Here is a 17,250-nt window from a genome sequence, read left to right on the forward strand (position 1 = left end):
TTCTCATCATTTTAATAAAATGGCAGAGTAGCACAACATGAAGGAAGGGCACCCTGGGTGCCTCTGCTTGTTCAGATCTAAAAAGGCAGCTCTGAGCGTGCATGACTTGCTTAGACCTGATGATGCTGAGCACTTCCTGTCTTCGCTTTGTGCCACCCAGGTTGGAAAATATTATTCCTGCCCTCTTCACTCAAAATGCTGAAAGGGCAGGAATGATAATCCATGACCTGGTGCTTCTTTTGGCTGCCGTGTACTGCGGTAAAAGCATACCCGACCCATGAGGAGGTGCTAAACTCACCTCCCTATGTAACAGGCAGATGCCCTGGTTCCAGCCCGTGCGGTGAGGGAAGCTGGAGCTTGCATCCGCGCAGTAAAACACACGCTCCTTCACCAGCGGCTCCTCTGCTGTCCCCAGGGCACTCAGGGGCAATTCAAAACGAATGCAGCTGCCGTGTATTGCTTCCCCACAGCAGGAGCTGCTCAGGGAGGACAGCAGCCACTGGCCAACACACGAGCATGTATCCAAAGAGCAACGAAACCGGTGAAGGGTCTGGAGAACAGGGCTGGCGAGTAGTGGCTGAGGGACATGGGTTGTTTAGTCGGGAGATAAAGGTAGCTGAGGGGGAAAGACCTTACTGCTCTCTACAGCTCCCTGGAAGGATGTTGTGGCAGGATGGGGGTTGGTCTCTTCTCTCAAGTAACTAACGACAGAAAAGGAGGAAACGGCCTCAGGTTGCACCAGGGGAAGCCTAGATTGGATATTAGGAAAACTTTCTTTACTGACAGTGCTTAAGCATTGGAACAGGCTGCCCTGGGAAGTGGTGGAGCCTTCATCGCTGGAGGTGCCCAAGAAACCTGTAGACACGGCACTATGAGAAACGGTTTGGAGGGCATGGTAGTGTTGGGGTGAGAGTTGGACTCGATGACCTCTTTCTCATCCTTAGTGAGCCTATGATTCTATAAAGGTCTTTTCTAACCTAAGCGATTCTACCATCCTACACCTAACGGTGCCAAAGCCCCCTCCCTCCCCAGGCCGTGCCCACCCCCGCACGCACAAGCCCTTTGCCGGGGCTCCGCAGACACCGCGCACAGGGCGCGCAGCAAGCTCCCGCCACGGAAGCCATCAAACAGCCTCAGCCGGCGGCGGCGCAGCGGCAGAAGGGCCGCGGCGGTGCCGGGGGCGGCGGCGAGGGCGCCGAGCGCCGGCAGGGGGCGGGGGCGGCGCGCTGATTGGCCGCGGGGCGGGGCGCCAGCGGGGCTAGGGCGGTGCTGCGGGGCCGCTGCAGCAGTTGGGCCGCGGCGCGGCGAGCGGAGGGGCGGCGGGTGAGCAGCGGGGCGTGGGGCTGTGGGGAGCGACGGGATGGCGGTGGTCGTGAGGCGAAGGAGGTTGGGGGTTGGCGGCTCTCGCCGGAGGCTCTGTAGCAGCAGTTGCAGCCCCGATGCCGGCTGCGTGCGGGTGGGCGGGCTGGGGCGCACGTGGCCGCAGCGGAGGCTGCCATGGCTGCCTTGACCTTGGGAGGTGGGTAACGGCGCGCCGCGGGCAGCCCCGGCGCCAGCCCCAGCGAGGGGGCGGCTGCAGCCCCGGGCCGATGGAGACGTGCCCTCGGTGGGCAGCCTATCGCTCGCTTCGCTTATCTGGCGCCCCGCAGCCGGGCCCAGCCCGCGATACAGGGACCGCCCAGCCCCTCGCCGGGAGCTACTCCTATGCTCTTTTTAAACGCTTCCTTTATTTCTTTCTCCTCTTTACGTTATTCTGGGGGGATTGGCGGTTGTTGCCCGCCTCCCGGTCTGTTCGGCGGGAGGAGAGCGTGTCTCTTCCCCGTGATGCGCAGGCTCCCCCCGGAGTGACGGGCGATTTGAGCCGGGGTTCGGCGTGACTGCTGCAAGGGGGATGGGCCCCTTGCGTTCCAGGGCGGGTGCGGAACCCCTCGGGAGCATCTCCACCAGCTGCTGTGCCCTTAAGCCCTTTCTGCAGCCCTGATTCTTCCCCTAAGTTAACGGGCCTGGCATTAGGAGGCTTTCCTATGCCTGCCCCGAGTGCCAGGTGGGCTCCTGGGTCTCAGATTGTCGCTTGGAGGAGGCTTCTCAAAGCTCCCGGGGATTGATCTCCACTCTTGCCCTAAAGAAAAGGTGAAATGAGCGTGTGGCTAGTACCAACCTTTGATCTCCAAATATGGCCTACTTCTATTGCAGAGCTCCCAGGTGTAAAGCTGATCCACGTGCACCTGGCTACCAGTTCAAAGCCATTTCCTAGTAGTGCTGCTGGAGGGCATACTCCAGTTGCATGCTCCCAACCCAAACAGCTCTTTAAACCCAGGCTGTCTAGTCACTAACTTAAAAAGCTTTTCCAAGCATCTTGTCGGGGGAAAATGGTGAAGTTATATCCATTACATTTTACCTTCAGATGTTTACCGTTTAGAGGAATCCAAGCTATAAAAGCTACTGAAATGCTTTTGGACACAGTTGCTTTTTACTGTTCTGGAAGGTTGTTCAAAACTGGGATTGCCTTAGTGCAGTTAACTAGAAGGGACTTTGCAACTGGAAGTGTTCTGGTGGGATTGGAGTTTGTGCTGCTATACCTTACCTCGTTTTGCCACTTCTGACAATGGTTCAGGTTGTTGCATGCATCCCACCGTCGAAACAGACCCCGGGAACCTTAGATGGTGTGGTATCTATTGTCACAATTGAGCAAGTGTCTCTTGCTAGTGTTTCTGAAGTGGAGATGGGCCTACTACTAATAGGAAATTAGCTGAACTACTCCTTATTTATACACCCACTGCTCTCCCTTCACCCCAGAGCTCAGTAGAAATAGAGGGAGTATATGCCATTCTAGTTTGCACTGGAGGTTGATGTAGGTTCACTGGCATCGTGACTTTTGTAGAAGCACACACACAATATCCATGGGTGAGTCTTGCTCTAGTGACATGATTGGCTTGGATGGTCATAGGTAGTAGCAGGGGAACAGCCTGACTTGACTTGCTGTGTTCTGAAATTGTAGGGCTTTGGACAAGTTGGTGAGCATTTCCTCCAGAAGGCCATGGACCATGCCAGAGCAGCAATCTCTAACTGGGTAAGATGCAGTCCCCCTGTGCTGTTTGTTGATGGACTGATGGTACTGAAGAGCAGAAGCTCAACAACATCCATGACAGTGTTGGCAACAGATGAATCCAAAGCAATGTTAGTGCTTCCCTGTGGGTTGTGAGCCAAGTGTCACTGTAGCTAGCTGGCCATGATAAGGTGGTGGCTTAAGTGGTTCATTGCTGGTAGGGTTATCGTTAACTGTTATGATGTCTTGGGTCTCTCAGGAAGCTGATAAGGGCGGGTAGGGGGAGCAGGCTAGGGGTAGAGTGTGAGCCTTGAACAATGTTGCAGGAGGAAGTGCTGCTGAGGAAGCTGATTAAAGGCCTATCAAGACAATCAACATGTGTTCTATTATGTTACTCTAGGAGTGGGAATTCAACCACAAGTCCAGCCTTTGAATTTGACCTGTGTGTTTAAACAAATATGCAGGAGGAGGTAGCTTGACCAAGCCTGCCAGTTTAGAGAGCCTGAACTGTGAGGTGTCTCTACACTCAGGCTGCAAAAGTGATGCTTTGGTCTCTGAACAAGTGTGGAGGATATGTGGCTCAGAGGCCTGTCCTCTGCAAAGCGTGAGGGAAGCCACGTTGTCGAGCAGCTGAGAGGGAGGCTGCCAGGATAGGTTGTGTGGTGTTGCCCTTTTCAGAATCTGAGCACACAGCCACTTCATTGCAGGCTGCATGGGCCAGAATGCAGGCACTGCAGGTCTGAAATGTTACTGACTTAGTGTGGACTAACCAAGGTGATGTCTAATCTCTTTAGTTCTAGCTGCTGACTTGTAGTTTGAGAGCGAGCAGAGAACTGTGGATGAGCTGCTGAGATTGTGCCAGGGCTTGGGCACTTGGCACCAGCTGCTACTCCAGTACAGTGAAGAGGGGCTGCAGGACTGTTGCACCTGAAACTATCCCCTGGCCATTTACTCAGTGTTCTGCCTATTCCCAGCATAACTGTGTCTGCAGGCAAGTTCAGCAGCTCTAATGGAAGCTGAGTGGTTCTACTCAGTGCCTGGCTGTGCCTGAAATTGAGTTTGACTGTGGCTTAATCAGAGTGGCTTGGGTTCTGCATGGGCTGCTGTTCCGTGGGTGGTCAGACTGTGTGTTGCAGCTGTTCAGAAAAGTGGGCTCCAGACTGGAAGCTGCTCAGCTTGGGCACTGATAAACACCTGTTTATATACAGTTCCAGTTGCTGGTGGGTGCAGGAGGTGTGTCCTCAGCTTTCATCTTAGCTGAGATAGCAGGATTCCCATGGGTCATCTCTTTTCAGCCTAGCTGTTTTATGGTGCTCATTGATAGTGTAATTTAAGAGTAGCCTGGGGCAGTTTAATACAAGGTTATCTAGATACTGGACGAGAGCATTCATGTCAAAGTGGCTGTGGCTCAAAGGCACAACCATGAAGGGATTGTCTTCCCCTTTGTTTGTCCTGTTCGGAGTTCCCTTCTGTGTGACTTGCATGTGTTTAGATCAGCTCAGTGCTCTCCCAATTAAGATCAGAAGTTTCTGCTCCAACCAGCCTTTGATGTCAGATCATATGTGAAATCCTGAAGCCATTGGCTGTGTCATATTTGTAACAGACTCCAGGCCAGACTCTGCCCAGCATGGCTCTGAACCTGCATAGGGAAACAGGTGCTAAGTAGTCTCTGGAGACCCTGTGTCTGAGTTAGAGCAGCCAGCTGCCTTAGTGCCAGCCAAATGCTCAGGTTGCACTGGAGCAGTTTCAGGTGAGCAAGCTCTCTTTGGACTGGAGCATAGGTGCAGCTGGCTGCAAGGACTGTAGGCTGGTGCAGGGAACTCTTCCATCATATGACTGCTTTTCAACACAGCTGAACGGCGAGTCGATGTCGTACACGCGCTTCAGCATTGCCCGGCAGACGGATGGGGACAACAGCCACGTGGAGATGAATCTGTCTGCTGATGATGAGGGAGGAGGGGAGATGGAGAGACCAGAGCATCCACATGTCAGCGTGCCTCCTCGATGGAGGAGTGGCAAGAACTTCTGCTTCCTAATCATCGCAGCTGTCCTGCTCCTTTTGATCGGTAAGGAAGGGTGGGAGGCAACTGTGTGAAATGGATTCTGGTGTTAAGCATATCTGAGGCCATTAATATTTGAATCTGTGTTGTTCCAGGAGACAATTAAAGAGCCTGCATACAGGCTGCAGCCTTTTGTCACTAACTCTTAAGTATGTCTAGCTCAGGCTTATGGTAAAGAGTGACACAACAGTGTGATGTTTGACAGTGGGAGTGTGACTTAGCTAAAGGGCAAGTGTGCTGGTTTTCCCTTGACTCTTCATGCTTCTCCAGAGATGTGGATCAACAGATCAGGAAAGCCTCTGGTGCTTGTCTCTAAAGGTTTTTAAACACTGCCACTGACTTAAAGTAAGCATTCTCCTTTCCAAGTAGTGCTGGAGGGACTCTGCCAAGCTCAAGATCAGATTTACAGCATACCTTAAAAGGTGCCAGCTCAGGCAAAATGTCATGCTGCATACTCCTGTCTGTCTTTGGGAATGCCAGCTGGTTAAAAATGATGAGAGCAGGGATGCATCTTAACCCTGAATCTGATCTGAATGCACTCACATGGTGTGGGGCTGGTTTAGTCACCTTTCTGCAGCACAAATTCCTGTTCTCTTCAAAGGATTTCTGATCGGCTACTTGAGTTATCGTGGACGAATGCAGAAGGCCAGCAGGTGTCTGGATGGAAGTGGCAGATGTGAGCTGACCCCTACTGCTTCTTACTTAGCGGATGATGATGAAACTGAGGAAGAAGAGGTTCCTGGACCACAAGTCTTCTATTGGTCTGACCTCAGAGACATGTTGTCCAATAAGCTGTCGTCCAAAAATCTTGAGGCCAACCTGAGGTAACGGTTCCAGAAAGCTTAGCTACAGCTATGAGTGAGCTCCTTTGGAGAAAAGGGCCATGAAGATACTATGGGGTGGCATGTGGTTAAACGTGGGCTTAAATGGGCCATACAGCTTGGGTTTGCAGGCCAGCACACTGCAGCGCAACCAGTTGCTGCAGCCTAAGCTATACCTCTGTTAACCTGCAGGCAAAGAGAAAATAAGTACTCTTTTGAAGCTGGTGAGAGTGAAGATGGGAGAACAGCTCATGAGATCCATGACCAGTTTCTGGGCTTGATGGATGAAGTGTGGGATGATGAGCACTACATTAAGCTGCAGGTCAAAGGCGGGTATGTTACTAGATGCATATCTCTTCCTTACAGAATGGGCTTACAGAGTCTTGAGCAAACTTTCTGCTGAGGGATAAAATTCCATGTGCATGCTTAGGAAGTGGAGAACATACAAACGTGAATAAAACCTCAGCTGAAGGGCAGACCGTGTCTAAAGCTGCTAGCATGGAACGGTCTTGTCACGCAGACAGATGTATGCAGACCTGGCAGTGGCTCCTACAACAGCTCAGGAGGTTATCAACAGACGTTGCATGGACCCACAGCTGATGTCTTACTTGCCCTTTTGTGTCAGGGAAAATGAATTTGCATAGCTCCTTAGGAAGGGACTAAGACTTGGAAGCAGAGATTCTTTCTGTGATTTGTCTTAGGAATTAGCCTTAGTTGATGTGTCTGAACAACCCCAGAGATTTTTGCATGGAAGTGCTGGGATGAATCTGCCTCTCTCAAGCTCTTCATTGACTTGAGCAGAATTGCTAGGGCATGGCCTGAAATACAGGAGCTAGTTAAAACGTGGAGGTTATGCATGAAGGAACCTAATGCTGTCTCTTTATCATTAGCAACAACGAAGTGTCTATTCTGGAAGGTGATAAAGAAGTGCCCCTGGAGAGTCCTGACCCATACGTGGCCTACAGCAAGAGTGGCTCTGTTAGTGTAAGTGAATCCAAGAAGATCTTGGAAATGTACTTCCACACTTAGTGTCCAAAAGGTGTCCCTTCAAGATATGGAGTGTATAAAGCCCTCTCCAGCTAGCTGACGGTGGTAGTGGTGAGAGTGGGGTGAGGAGTGGACACAAATGGTTCTATGCAAGAAGCAGAAGTAACTTCTTTAAACTTCTCTGCTGGGATCCAGGCAGAAACTTTGACAGAAGTGCTGTTCAAACAGCATGTTATATGTGATCAGACTTCACACTGACAAGCTTGAGCTCCCTGCTGTTAATGGGACTCACTGTTCTAGAATCATAGAACGGTTTAGGTTGGAAGGGACCTCAAAGATCATCTAGTTCCAGCCCCCTGCCGTAGTCAGGGACACCTCTCACTAGAGATCAACTGTGACTCTAGAGTGTTTCAGGTATTTTAGTGACATAGGACTGTTGCATTTATAACTAGTGTTTCTGCTTCAGGGCAAGCCAATTTTTGTGAACTATGGACTGAAGGCTGATTTTCGGAGGTTACAGAATCAGGATGTTTCGCTGAATGGAACTATAACCATCTTGAAAGCTGGGAAAATAACCCTTGCTGAGAAGGTAAGCAGTCTGTGCCCCAAAGCCTGGCCAGACTTGGCAGCAGGAAGCTATTCTGCCTTCTCTTTGAGGCACAGAGCTGTGTCTTCATTCAGGTCTTTGTACTTGTGTATGTAGATTTATCCCTGCAGGTCCAGTCTTGTTTGTTTGCGCTAAGCCTGCATGTGCAGGTCTGGACACCAAGGCTGAACAGAGGCAGTTACCATTTGTGGTGGCATTCTTCTTGGCCTCTGGTAGTCTTGCTGGGAGAGCCAAACATGTAGAGTGGTGGAGCTAGGAGGCAGAGGGAGGCAAGTTGGGGGCTACAGGGCTCAGAGCTGGTTGGTATTACAAGAGCAGCAATAGGGCTGCTGGAAGCAGAGCAGCCTTGCTTCCAGAGAACCTCTTGCTGTTGCAGCCAGATACTTTGAAAACTTGTCTGCAGTGTCTCACTTGGTCCCTTGCTGAGTGTTCACTTGGACCAAATGAAGGTGCTGGCACTGCACGACCAGTCAGCTGCCTTTCATGTTGCTGTAACATTCTCTCTATATTGAGTAGACCTGAATAGCTGAATAGCTTAAAGGAGATCCAAGTCCTGTACACAAGCCTGTCCTAGGTCTGACCCAGAGCTGCCCCTCAGATGAGTGCTTCTAGGGAGGCTGGATCACAGGACTGTTTCCAGTCATCCTCTGCCTTTCTGCATGCATCAGATACAGGCAGAGCTGATAAGTGCTTCTGCAAGGGGTGCTCACTAGTTCTTGCAGTCCTCTTCCCACTGGTGTCTAGCCTTGCAGGAGTGTTCATCCTAGTAGCATATCAGAAGCAGCTGTAGGTGTATTAGACAGGGGTGTGACTAGACCGCTCTGCTTCCATTTTCTATGTGCAGATGACCCTCCAGTGGCTGATTATCTTGTCTTGAGACTAACCTAATCTTGGGAAAACAGAGTGTAATCAAAATTAAATAACATCTGTCTTCTGAGCTGCTGTGGGGGACAGCTGTGAGCTGAAGGAATTGTAGAGTGAGGCACTAACTGTAGAGTGTCCTAACTGTTCTGAAGGGTGTTGGACTCTGCCTGGAGCAGCACTAATGTGCTAGCATTCAGCTTCCTTGAGTATCTATCACTGTCAGGTAGCTCTTAGAATCTCTTGTGGAGTCAGCTGTTGAGTACCAGTCTTCACACCATTACTCCATGTACTTGCCTTAACTCCTCTTGCTTGCAGTGCAAATGTGCGGTTAATATTCTTCTTTTTGCTCCAGGTTGCAAATGCTAAAGCAGCTGGAGCAGTTGGTGTCCTCGTGTACCTGGACCCCTATGACTACAAGAAGGAAGATGAGCTTGTCCCCTTTGGACATGTGAGTATGCAAATGCCCCCTGTTTGTTCCTTAGGTATCTTTCCCAGTGCAGACTGCAGCAGTCCTTCTGCAGCCCTCTGGCTCAGCAGTGCTTCGTGTTCTTATGTAGATGAAAGCTGTTGGACTTTTCTGAGACTTGAGGACTCCTCTTCCTTTTCACAGGCTCATCTGGGAACTGGAGACCCTTTCACCCCAGGCTTTCCTTCTTTCAACCACACCCAGTTCCCACCAGTGGAGTCTTCGGGACTACCTCACATTGTTGTTCAGACCATCTCTAGCAGTGCAGTTAGCCAGCTCTTCAGGTAACTGCTGCTTCTGGCTTGCAGGCTAGGCTGCTGGGGCGCTCTTGCAAGGAATGGTTTTGAGCCACTGTGAGCGCAGGGAGCTCTCTGCTGGTCTTTGCTGTGTATCACAGCAAACACTTTCTGGAACTGACTGGAGAAATGGTGCTTATATTCATGTCTTGTCTCTCAAAGACTGAAAAATCTGGTGCTGGGTTCTGCTTGGCCTCTGCACCTCACCTTAGTGGTAGAGGACTGCAAGCTGTTTTCTGAGCAGGCCCTGAACAAGGCTGCAACTGCAGGATAGCTAAATGAGGTCATAGCTGAACAATGGGTTCAAAGACTCTCTCTTTTTCCCTCAGGAAAATGAATGGAGATGATTGCTTTCAGGAGTGGAAAAGTGAGGTTTTGGGATGTAAGGTGAGGTCGAAAAGCAACATGACAGTGAAACTGACTGTGAACAATGTTATGGTGGACAGGAAGATTCTGAACATCTTTGGTGCTATCAAGGGATTTGAAGAACCAGGTAACAGCAGCTGCTTTGTGGCTTAGTCTTGAGGGGAACCCTTCCTCTTTTCTGATCATCAGAACATAACAGCTGCTCCCGGGCAGAAATAACCACTTCCTGAGCAGAACCAAGACCCTTCCCTAAGTGGCAAGGGAAAAGCTGAACTGTGCTGCCAGGGAGAGCCTAAATGAAAGCAAGCAGTGTGCCAGATTGGAGGGTCAGCCTCCATACTCTGTTCCCAGTACAGAAGCTCAAAGCTGCTTTTCTGATAAGTGGTATTTGCAACCCAAAGCTCGCAGCTCAAACCCTTGATGTCTCTTCTATAGATCGCTACGTTGTGATTGGAGCCCAGAGAGACTCCTGGGGCCCAGGAGCGGCCAAGGCTGGTGTTGGAACTGCCATACTGTTGGAACTTGCCCGTGTGATCTCAGACATGGTGAAAAAAGGTTAATACTTCTGTACAGAAGCGTGGAGGTGGGAGGTGATGCAGGTTTAGCTCTGCTAATGCTGGAGGGAGCCCAGTTGCAGAATAGTGCATGATATCCTTTGGTAAGACATAGAGAATCTGACAAAGCTTCTTGGAAACTGTTGCTTCTCTGATACAGACAACTTCTCTGCAGAGAGCACTTGCTTCCAAGGTACTGCCTGCTTGTGTCTGGTATAGCTTGGCTGCAGGAATGTCCTTGGATAGTGTACAATGCAAATCTCAAATCTGACCTGTCTGTTGGACAGCCAGGCCTGAAAGTGGGAAAGCACTGATGTGACTGACCAGCTGGGGCAGGGGAGGGGGAGGGCTACATGGTGGCATTTTGTGTGAGTGCTCTTGCTTCCAGGGTTAATTTTAGGCTTGGACAGCTAAATAGAAAAGAAGGGAAATGCAGACAGCATGGTTTTCCTAAATAGCTCAGCATAAGAGGGTAGGGCACAGTGCCTACGCAGCCACTGGCGTGCGCATCTCTCTGCAGCATCCAGAGTGCTTCAGCTCTGTCTGAGGAGCAGGCAATTCATCACTGCAAGCCCTCAGCGCTAATGTACATCTCCATGGGGGAAGGGCAGACATCTCAGGCTCTCTCTCTTTGCAGATGGCTACAAACCAAGGCGCAGCATCATCTTTGCTAGCTGGAGTGCAGGAGACTTCGGAGCTGTGGGTGCTACTGAATGGCTGGAGGTACTGGGTTTGGATAGACTTCTGTGTGATGGCTGCACAGCTGAGGTTTCCTTTGCCTGTGGAGTAAACATCCTGGTGTTGTAGTGCTGCTGCTTATCTGTAAAATGCTTGTTTTGTTCTAGGGATACTCTGCCATACTACATGCCAAGGCCTTCACTTACATTAACTTGGATGCTGCAGTCCTAGGTAACTTGCTACTCTTAAGTTTCTTGAAACATGGTGCCAGAATAGCTTGACAGACATCCCCTAATTTCCAATCTCTGGCTGTGCCAGAGATTGATGCTGGATATTTGACTGATGTCTGGTGTGGCTCCAGTTATTCTCCTGTTGTCTTTGAAGTTGGGAGGTTGCTAGGGCTTTAGCCAGGAGGCAGCAGCTCTGCTAGGTTCCAGCAGACTGTCTGAAGATCCTTTGGCAAGGAGCTGTAGGTCATCAGGACAGCACTAAGTAGCTCTAGCAGTAGTTGTGCCAGCATGTGAAATGCTCTTTCTATTTTGTAGGCTTCAACCACGTGAAGATTTCTGCTAGCCCACTGCTGTACACGTTGCTGGAGAGAACACTGAAAGGGGTGAGTTTGAAGGATCTTGGGCTAATCAGGGTGACTGCTTTGAAAGAGGAATTAAAAATAGCCAAAGATGTGATTGGGTCACTTCCCCCACCTCACGTCTTCTGAGGAGACAGCCCCATTGAGGAAAGACATAGAAAGGGTTGAGATACTCCAGAGGTGCCTGTTTCAAGTCTGTTGTGCGCTGGGAATTCCAGTTCATGCATGCAGAATCTAAAATCAGCAAATGCCACAGTTCAGTGGGAGGTGAACACCTGTCCTGCATGAATCATGCCTGTGTGGGGAAAGGTCGGGAGAGCACACCTGACTATGCCATCTGCACAGCAATGCAAGCTCCAGGATGGACCTGGAAGTCTAAGCAGAAGTCAGATCAGGGTAGTGACTGTTATCTCTGCGCAGGTGAAGGACCCAATGAGGGATTCAAGAAGCCTGTTTGACAGAGTTGGCTCTGACTGGGTCAAAACAGTGTAAGTATTGCTGTCCTGCTCTTTGAGAAGCAAACGTCCAGGAAAGAAACCAAATGTTTCTGCTGTTTGTGCTGGAAAGTCATACTGCTCTCTGGGGTGGGCTCTGCCTGCTGTGATGGGATTAGGCAAGCATGACCAGTACAGCACCAACTGTGCTTAGTGCTGCCCCAAGCATCCCAGGCACTGTTTTATAGCACAAGAGCAGTCTTTGACAAAGTGCAAGGGTTGGAAGTGGATGGATAGCCTTGATGAGCACTTGGCTGGGACTCCTTGCCAAAACCAGTCTTGTCTAGACAGGGAAGGCCATTTGGCTCAGTTTTAACTCTAGGGCTTGCAACTTTTTTTCTGGGATGTCCAAAGCAATTGGTCACTACTTTATATTTACTGCCTTTTGCAGTGTTCCCCTTGGTCTGGACAATGCAGCATTCCCTTTCCTGACGTCCGCTGGAATCCCAGTAGTTTCTTTTGGCTTCTGCAATGTAAGTATTGTCTGCCTGCCTGCCTGGTGTGCTTACTCCATGGGAAGTTCTGTAAGAATATCTGCTTTCCAGGGTGACAGCAGAAGATGATGTCCCAAACTCGCTGTCCATGCAAGATCCCCTCTGGGGGAGGAGGTGTAGCTTCTAGACCTGGCGGCTGTACTTGCTGTGAAAACTTCTGAGGGAGCATGGCTGACCTGCAGTCTCTGTTCCTAAGTCCTGAGCAGTTATTGGGAGAGGGGACACTTGCTCTTCTGGAGGTTCAGATGTCAAGGATTCAGAAGTCAAAAGCATTAAAAGTGTCAAGCTGTTGCTGCTTCAGTGACTGTACTGCAGCCTGCTGGTCAGCATGCTGGGGAAGCAGTACTGTTGGCCAGAGCAAGTACTAACTCAGACTGTTCAAGGCTGCTGCTGCTGCAGCTTGGGGATGATAAAACCAGCATCATCCAAGCAGCCTGCTCTGTTACTGCAACTGTGCAGCAGGGGCTGTTCTGACAACAGCTTCCTCAGCTTATGAATGCTTGGACTTTCTTACTGTCAGACTGTGCCTTAAAAATCCTTGAGTTATCCTGCCAGCTGGATTTTGCCTGCCTGCACTTCTGCAAGGAGCTCTGATGGGGGTGGGGAGAAAGGTCTGCATGTCTTTGGGTCTAACAAGCTGGCAAAGCATCTTGCTGATTGCTGGGAACTGATGGACAAGATGCAGGAGCTCTGTTCCCTTCCTCTGTGTATGGAAGTTTTGCTGCTCAAGTCTCACTACTTAGCACAGGGAGGTGGCATGTAGCAAGCAAGCTAATGTGAGGTACAGAATCCTAGCTGGAGAAGCATCCTTGCTTAATTTCAGTGCCTTCTCTCTTGCAGAAAGATGAGGAGTATTCCTTCTTGGACACTAGTCAGGACACTATGGAGAACCTGAAGAAGATCAACAATTTGTATGGGCTTATGCGTGCTGCTGCTGAAGTTGCTGGGCAGATAGCTCTCCGGCTGACCCATGATCATGAGCTCTTCCTGGATTTTGAGAGATACAGTGAAGAACTGCTAGCATTCCAGAAGAAGTTTTTGCTCTACAATGATAAAATAAAGGTAAGAAAGGCTCCAAGTGCACCAAACTCCTGTATGTAGAGCATTATGGGGCCATGTGCTAATAAGTCTCTGCTGCCACTGGATGCAAAGGAGTGGACATCTCTTCCCCCTTGGGGCACAACAGTGCAGCAAGATGTGACCAGAATCAATGTTCCTGGCAGAGCAGCTGTAGCAGACAGATTCAGCTAATCTGACTGTGGTAAGCTCTTGAGGAAATGGATGTGGATGGTGTCTGGTTATCATTCACAGCAGCTTTGCATCTCATTTACACCTCTGCTGAAAGTTTACAAGAAATTCTGGGTGGGGAGAGACATCACTGAGCTCAGTGACCTCAGAGGAGCCTGCCAGGAACTTGCTCTGCTACTTGGTTAAACTGGCAAAAAAAACACCAACACTTTCTCTTGGTAAGAGAGCCGCAAAAGAAGAAAATCAGGTTTGCTAACAGCTCCTCCCTCACAGGAACTGGGTCTGACCTTGAACTGGCTATTTTATGCCCGTGGTGACTTCCAGCGAGCTACAGATGCACTGAGAAGAGACATTGCAAACAGTGACAGGGAAAACAGGATCATCCGCAGAGCCCTGAATGACAGGATCATGAAGGTAGGTATCTACAGGTGTTTTTCCCTTTTCTCCTCAGGGAAGAGACTGCTGAGCCACTTCCTTAGTAGCCATGGGCACTGTGGAGGCCAGTATCTCTTCCTCTTACTTACTGTCAGCGTGACTGACTTCTGCTCTTTCTATTGAGAGAAGGTTTGGCCCTTGTGGAGCTGCTGCAGGAAAGGGCTGGGTAGAGATCAGAGGTTGGGAGGTCCTGATGGAGCAGATTAGGAGAGAAAGACTTAGGAGGTGAGAATATAACCAACCCAAAATTTGCTCCCTTACACCAGGTGGAGTATGACTTCCTCTCTCCATACCTCTCACCCAAAGATGTTCCTTTTCGCCACATCTTCTTCGGCAAAGGCCCCCACACCCTGCAGAGTCTGCTGGAGAGCCTGCAGGTGCTGGAATCCAGCAAGGGCAAAGTGGATGCAAACGAGCTGAAACAGCAGCTGGCCCTGGCGACCTGGACCATCAAAGGGGCTGCCAATGCCTTAGCAGGTGACATCTGGAATACAGACAACGAATTCTAGACACAGCAAGCACCTGGTTAAGGTACAGGATTAGGGAAACCCACTCCTTAACGTGAGATTTTTCTGTAGATCTTTTCTGGCAACAAATCCTTTTTGACCAAAGTTGAGCATAAAATTTAAATCTCATCTTGACAAATTCACAGAAGGCATTTTTAAAGCAGGTACTAAGATTACCATAAAGTGTCCCCTGACCAGGCTCCCATCTGACCACAGTCCAAATCAGTTGTGTACAGCTGCCTGTGGGGTTTGCTCTCCAGTCTACTTGAGAACTAACAACTTGGGTGATTCCCCTGAGCAGGTACCTTGAGTGGGAAGGTACCTCCAGCCTATTTAGAATTTTAATTGTTGCCCTCCTAAACCTAGTGAAAAAACAGGGAGTAGATCCCTCTTTAATGCTTGTAATGAAGATTCCTTCTCTGGCAGGGAGCTGCAGAGACCAGCCTGTAGTTCAAAAATAAAACAACCTCGTAATAGCCCACAAGTGCTGGATTATCAGCAAGCTCTGAAGTGCCCAGCCTGCCTTTACTCAACAGCAGGCTCCCAGCCACGTCTTGGAGGCTTCCTTCTGCCAAGGCAGATCTCGATACCCAGGGAAAACGACCCAAAGATTATCTAATGCCAAATGGCACCTCGGTGAGTCCTGTGGCATTGAGAAATTGGTCTAGGCCAGCACTTCAGACCTTGCTGCTCTGGGGCCTTCTGTGAAATCGAGTCTCTTGCTGGCCAAACCCTGTTTGACTGATGCCATTGTGCAGGACGGCTCTCGTTTGGCACTGAGATATTTATTTATTTGTTTATTTATCAGTGACAGGGTTCACTATAAATGGTGGTTTTTTTTATAGAAGATAATTATCGGAAGCAGTGCCTTCCATAATTATGACAGTTATACTGTCGTTTTTGAATAAAGCAGCATCTGCTATTACAATCAAACATGATACTGGAACTTTGCATTTCATCCAAACAGGCCCCTCTAAAAACAACCAACCAAAATAAAAAACAAACCTAGCAATTAAGCTTTCTGTGGCAAAAACACCCCTCTGGAAGAAACTTGGAAGTGTAAACTTGGTAGCAAGTCTCTGGGTTGCATTCCAAAGTGATCCTTCGCATGCTGAAAACTCAAATACTAGGAATTTGGCTTCCCCGTGGTGTCCGTGTCCCTCTGTGGACTTTGGACTCCATCTCTGCCACCTTTCTGGATGCTCTGTGCGAGGAGCACAGCTTCCTCCCTGGTCCCAGCGGAGGGGCTTGCTGTGTAGCCTTTAATTCCACCTGGGCGACACACAACGAACTTCTCATACCTTCAGATTAGGCATTGGCCCGATTTTTTAAAATGGCAGCTTCCTGCAAACTTCCAGTACCTTATGTATCATGAAACCTAACTGACATTATCGGGGGCAGTGTCTTCCATAATGTGTAAAGAACAAGGTAGTTTTTGCCTACCACGGTGTTATATCGGAGGCAGTGACCTCCATATGTTGCACTATGGGTGTACGTAATTATCGGGGACAGTGTTTCCCATAATTGTTTTATGCTTACCATGCAATGTCATCTGTGAAGCTTGATGGTTAGTATCTAACATGGATCAATTTCCTGCAGTCCTATTTTTTTTTTTTCACTCTCCTGTGGTGATGCAGATACAAACTTCAGTCTGTTATTATGTACTCCCTAAACTCTACCTTCTCTGTAGGCTGACTTGTTTCAAATGGCTGTGCTGTCTTGAGTGGCTTCCTGCCTCCAGTCGTGGGACTGGTGCTTGAATGTGTAGTGGAAACTAGGCTAGTTAGAGTGTGTGCTCTGTGATTTAGTAACCTTACTGCAAATCCGTTACAAAGACTTGGGAAGTGAAAGGTGAATGTGGGGCTGACCCTCTGGAGGGCACTGGTCAAGGCTCTGCATGGCTCTGTGTACTTAGGCTGCCTGGTTTGGGCACTGGGCTGGTGTTGGGCTGTGTGCGTGGGAAGCTGCTTGCTCCCCGCCTCTCACTGGAAGCTCCGTTCTCCCCTCATGCACATTGTGTGGAGAGGGGGAAAGAGGTGCCACGTTTCTTGTGGTGCTGCTCTGTTCCCTGGCCTGAGGCTGAGCCCTACTGCTCAGTGAGACCTGCTAAGCTGAGCTGCATGTTCTCAAAAAGAAGCTGGCTGGTGCCGGCCCTGAACTCCACAGTTTGATCGGGCAATTAAGCTGAACTGAGTGACCTGAGCCCCAGCCACAGCCCTTGAGGGAAATAATGTTGTTCAGCTGGAGCAGAGATTATGGCCTCAATGAGAAAGAGGTGAGGACAAGCCCCTAGTCCAGTTACTGAACTCAGTGACTTGAAGGGTTGAATTTTTCTTCCATCTCCCCAGAAGCCCAGTGCCTGGGCTTGTGCAACTCCTTGCTTTTCCTAAACTACCCCCTGTCCAAGGTGTGTGTACAGCTCTGTGTTACTCTTTCCTAGTGACACTTCTCTGGATGGCATTTAAGAGGTGCTGTCTGGGAGTCCTCACTGAAGTGTTTGCATGCATCTTGATGTTAGATCACATGCTTTGTAGCCAGCAGAGAAAGACAAAGCCTGTCTCCGAGCTTGGCAGCATAACTGTGTCTACTTGGATGTTGGGAAGCCTTGCCCAGTGCTGGCATCTGACTGTTGCGGGGGGCTAAACTCTCTCTAGGTCACCTGCTGTCTGCTTGAATAAAGTTTTAAAGCTTGAATACTCAGTGCCTCTCATGAGTTCTTACAAAGCCCTGATAGAAGCC

General features: G+C 49.7%; 1 protein-coding gene across 2 annotated transcripts; it reads left to right on the forward strand.

Moving 5' to 3' along the window:
* Window positions 1-1,276: 1,276 nt before the first annotated feature.
* Window positions 1,277-17,205, forward strand: TFRC (transferrin receptor). Of its 2 annotated transcripts, none has more exons than XM_064164823.1 (19): window positions 1,277-1,323; window positions 2,999-3,070; window positions 4,899-5,112; window positions 5,708-5,930; window positions 6,120-6,260; window positions 6,818-6,911; window positions 7,381-7,503; window positions 8,738-8,833; window positions 8,996-9,135; window positions 9,477-9,640; window positions 9,949-10,068; window positions 10,705-10,790; window positions 10,913-10,976; window positions 11,291-11,358; window positions 11,755-11,822; window positions 12,220-12,301; window positions 13,163-13,384; window positions 13,844-13,984; window positions 14,272-17,205. In XM_064164823.1, exons 2-19 carry the CDS (start codon window positions 3,038-3,040, stop codon window positions 14,512-14,514), a joined length of 2,322 nt encoding a protein of 773 aa, XP_064020893.1. In that variant the 5' UTR covers window positions 1,277-1,323; window positions 2,999-3,037; the 3' UTR covers window positions 14,515-17,205. The 2 variants fall into 2 exon arrangements, with proteins under 2 accessions (XP_064020893.1, XP_064020894.1); XM_064164824.1 differs by lacking the exon at window positions 1,277-1,323 and adding an exon at window positions 2,498-2,904.
* The last annotated feature ends 45 nt before the right edge of the window (window positions 17,206-17,250 follow it).

The sequence above is a fragment of the Pogoniulus pusillus genome, chromosome 26 (assembly GCF_015220805.1).
Source record: "Pogoniulus pusillus isolate bPogPus1 chromosome 26, bPogPus1.pri, whole genome shotgun sequence".
Classification (NCBI taxonomy): domain Eukaryota; kingdom Metazoa; phylum Chordata; class Aves; order Piciformes; family Lybiidae; genus Pogoniulus; species Pogoniulus pusillus.

Bases quoted from the DNA above. Each gene is read 5' to 3' on its own strand.
- TFRC (XM_064164823.1), top strand. From the start codon at position 3,038: ATGGACCATGCCAGAGCAGCAATCTCTAACTGG. The intron at 10,977-11,290 runs GTAACTTGCTAC...TCTATTTTGTAG, and splicing joins CTTGGATGCTGCAGTCCTAG to GCTTCAACCACGTGAAGATT. The intron at 11,359-11,754 runs GTGAGTTTGAAG...ATCTCTGCGCAG, and splicing joins TGGAGAGAACACTGAAAGGG to GTGAAGGACCCAATGAGGGA.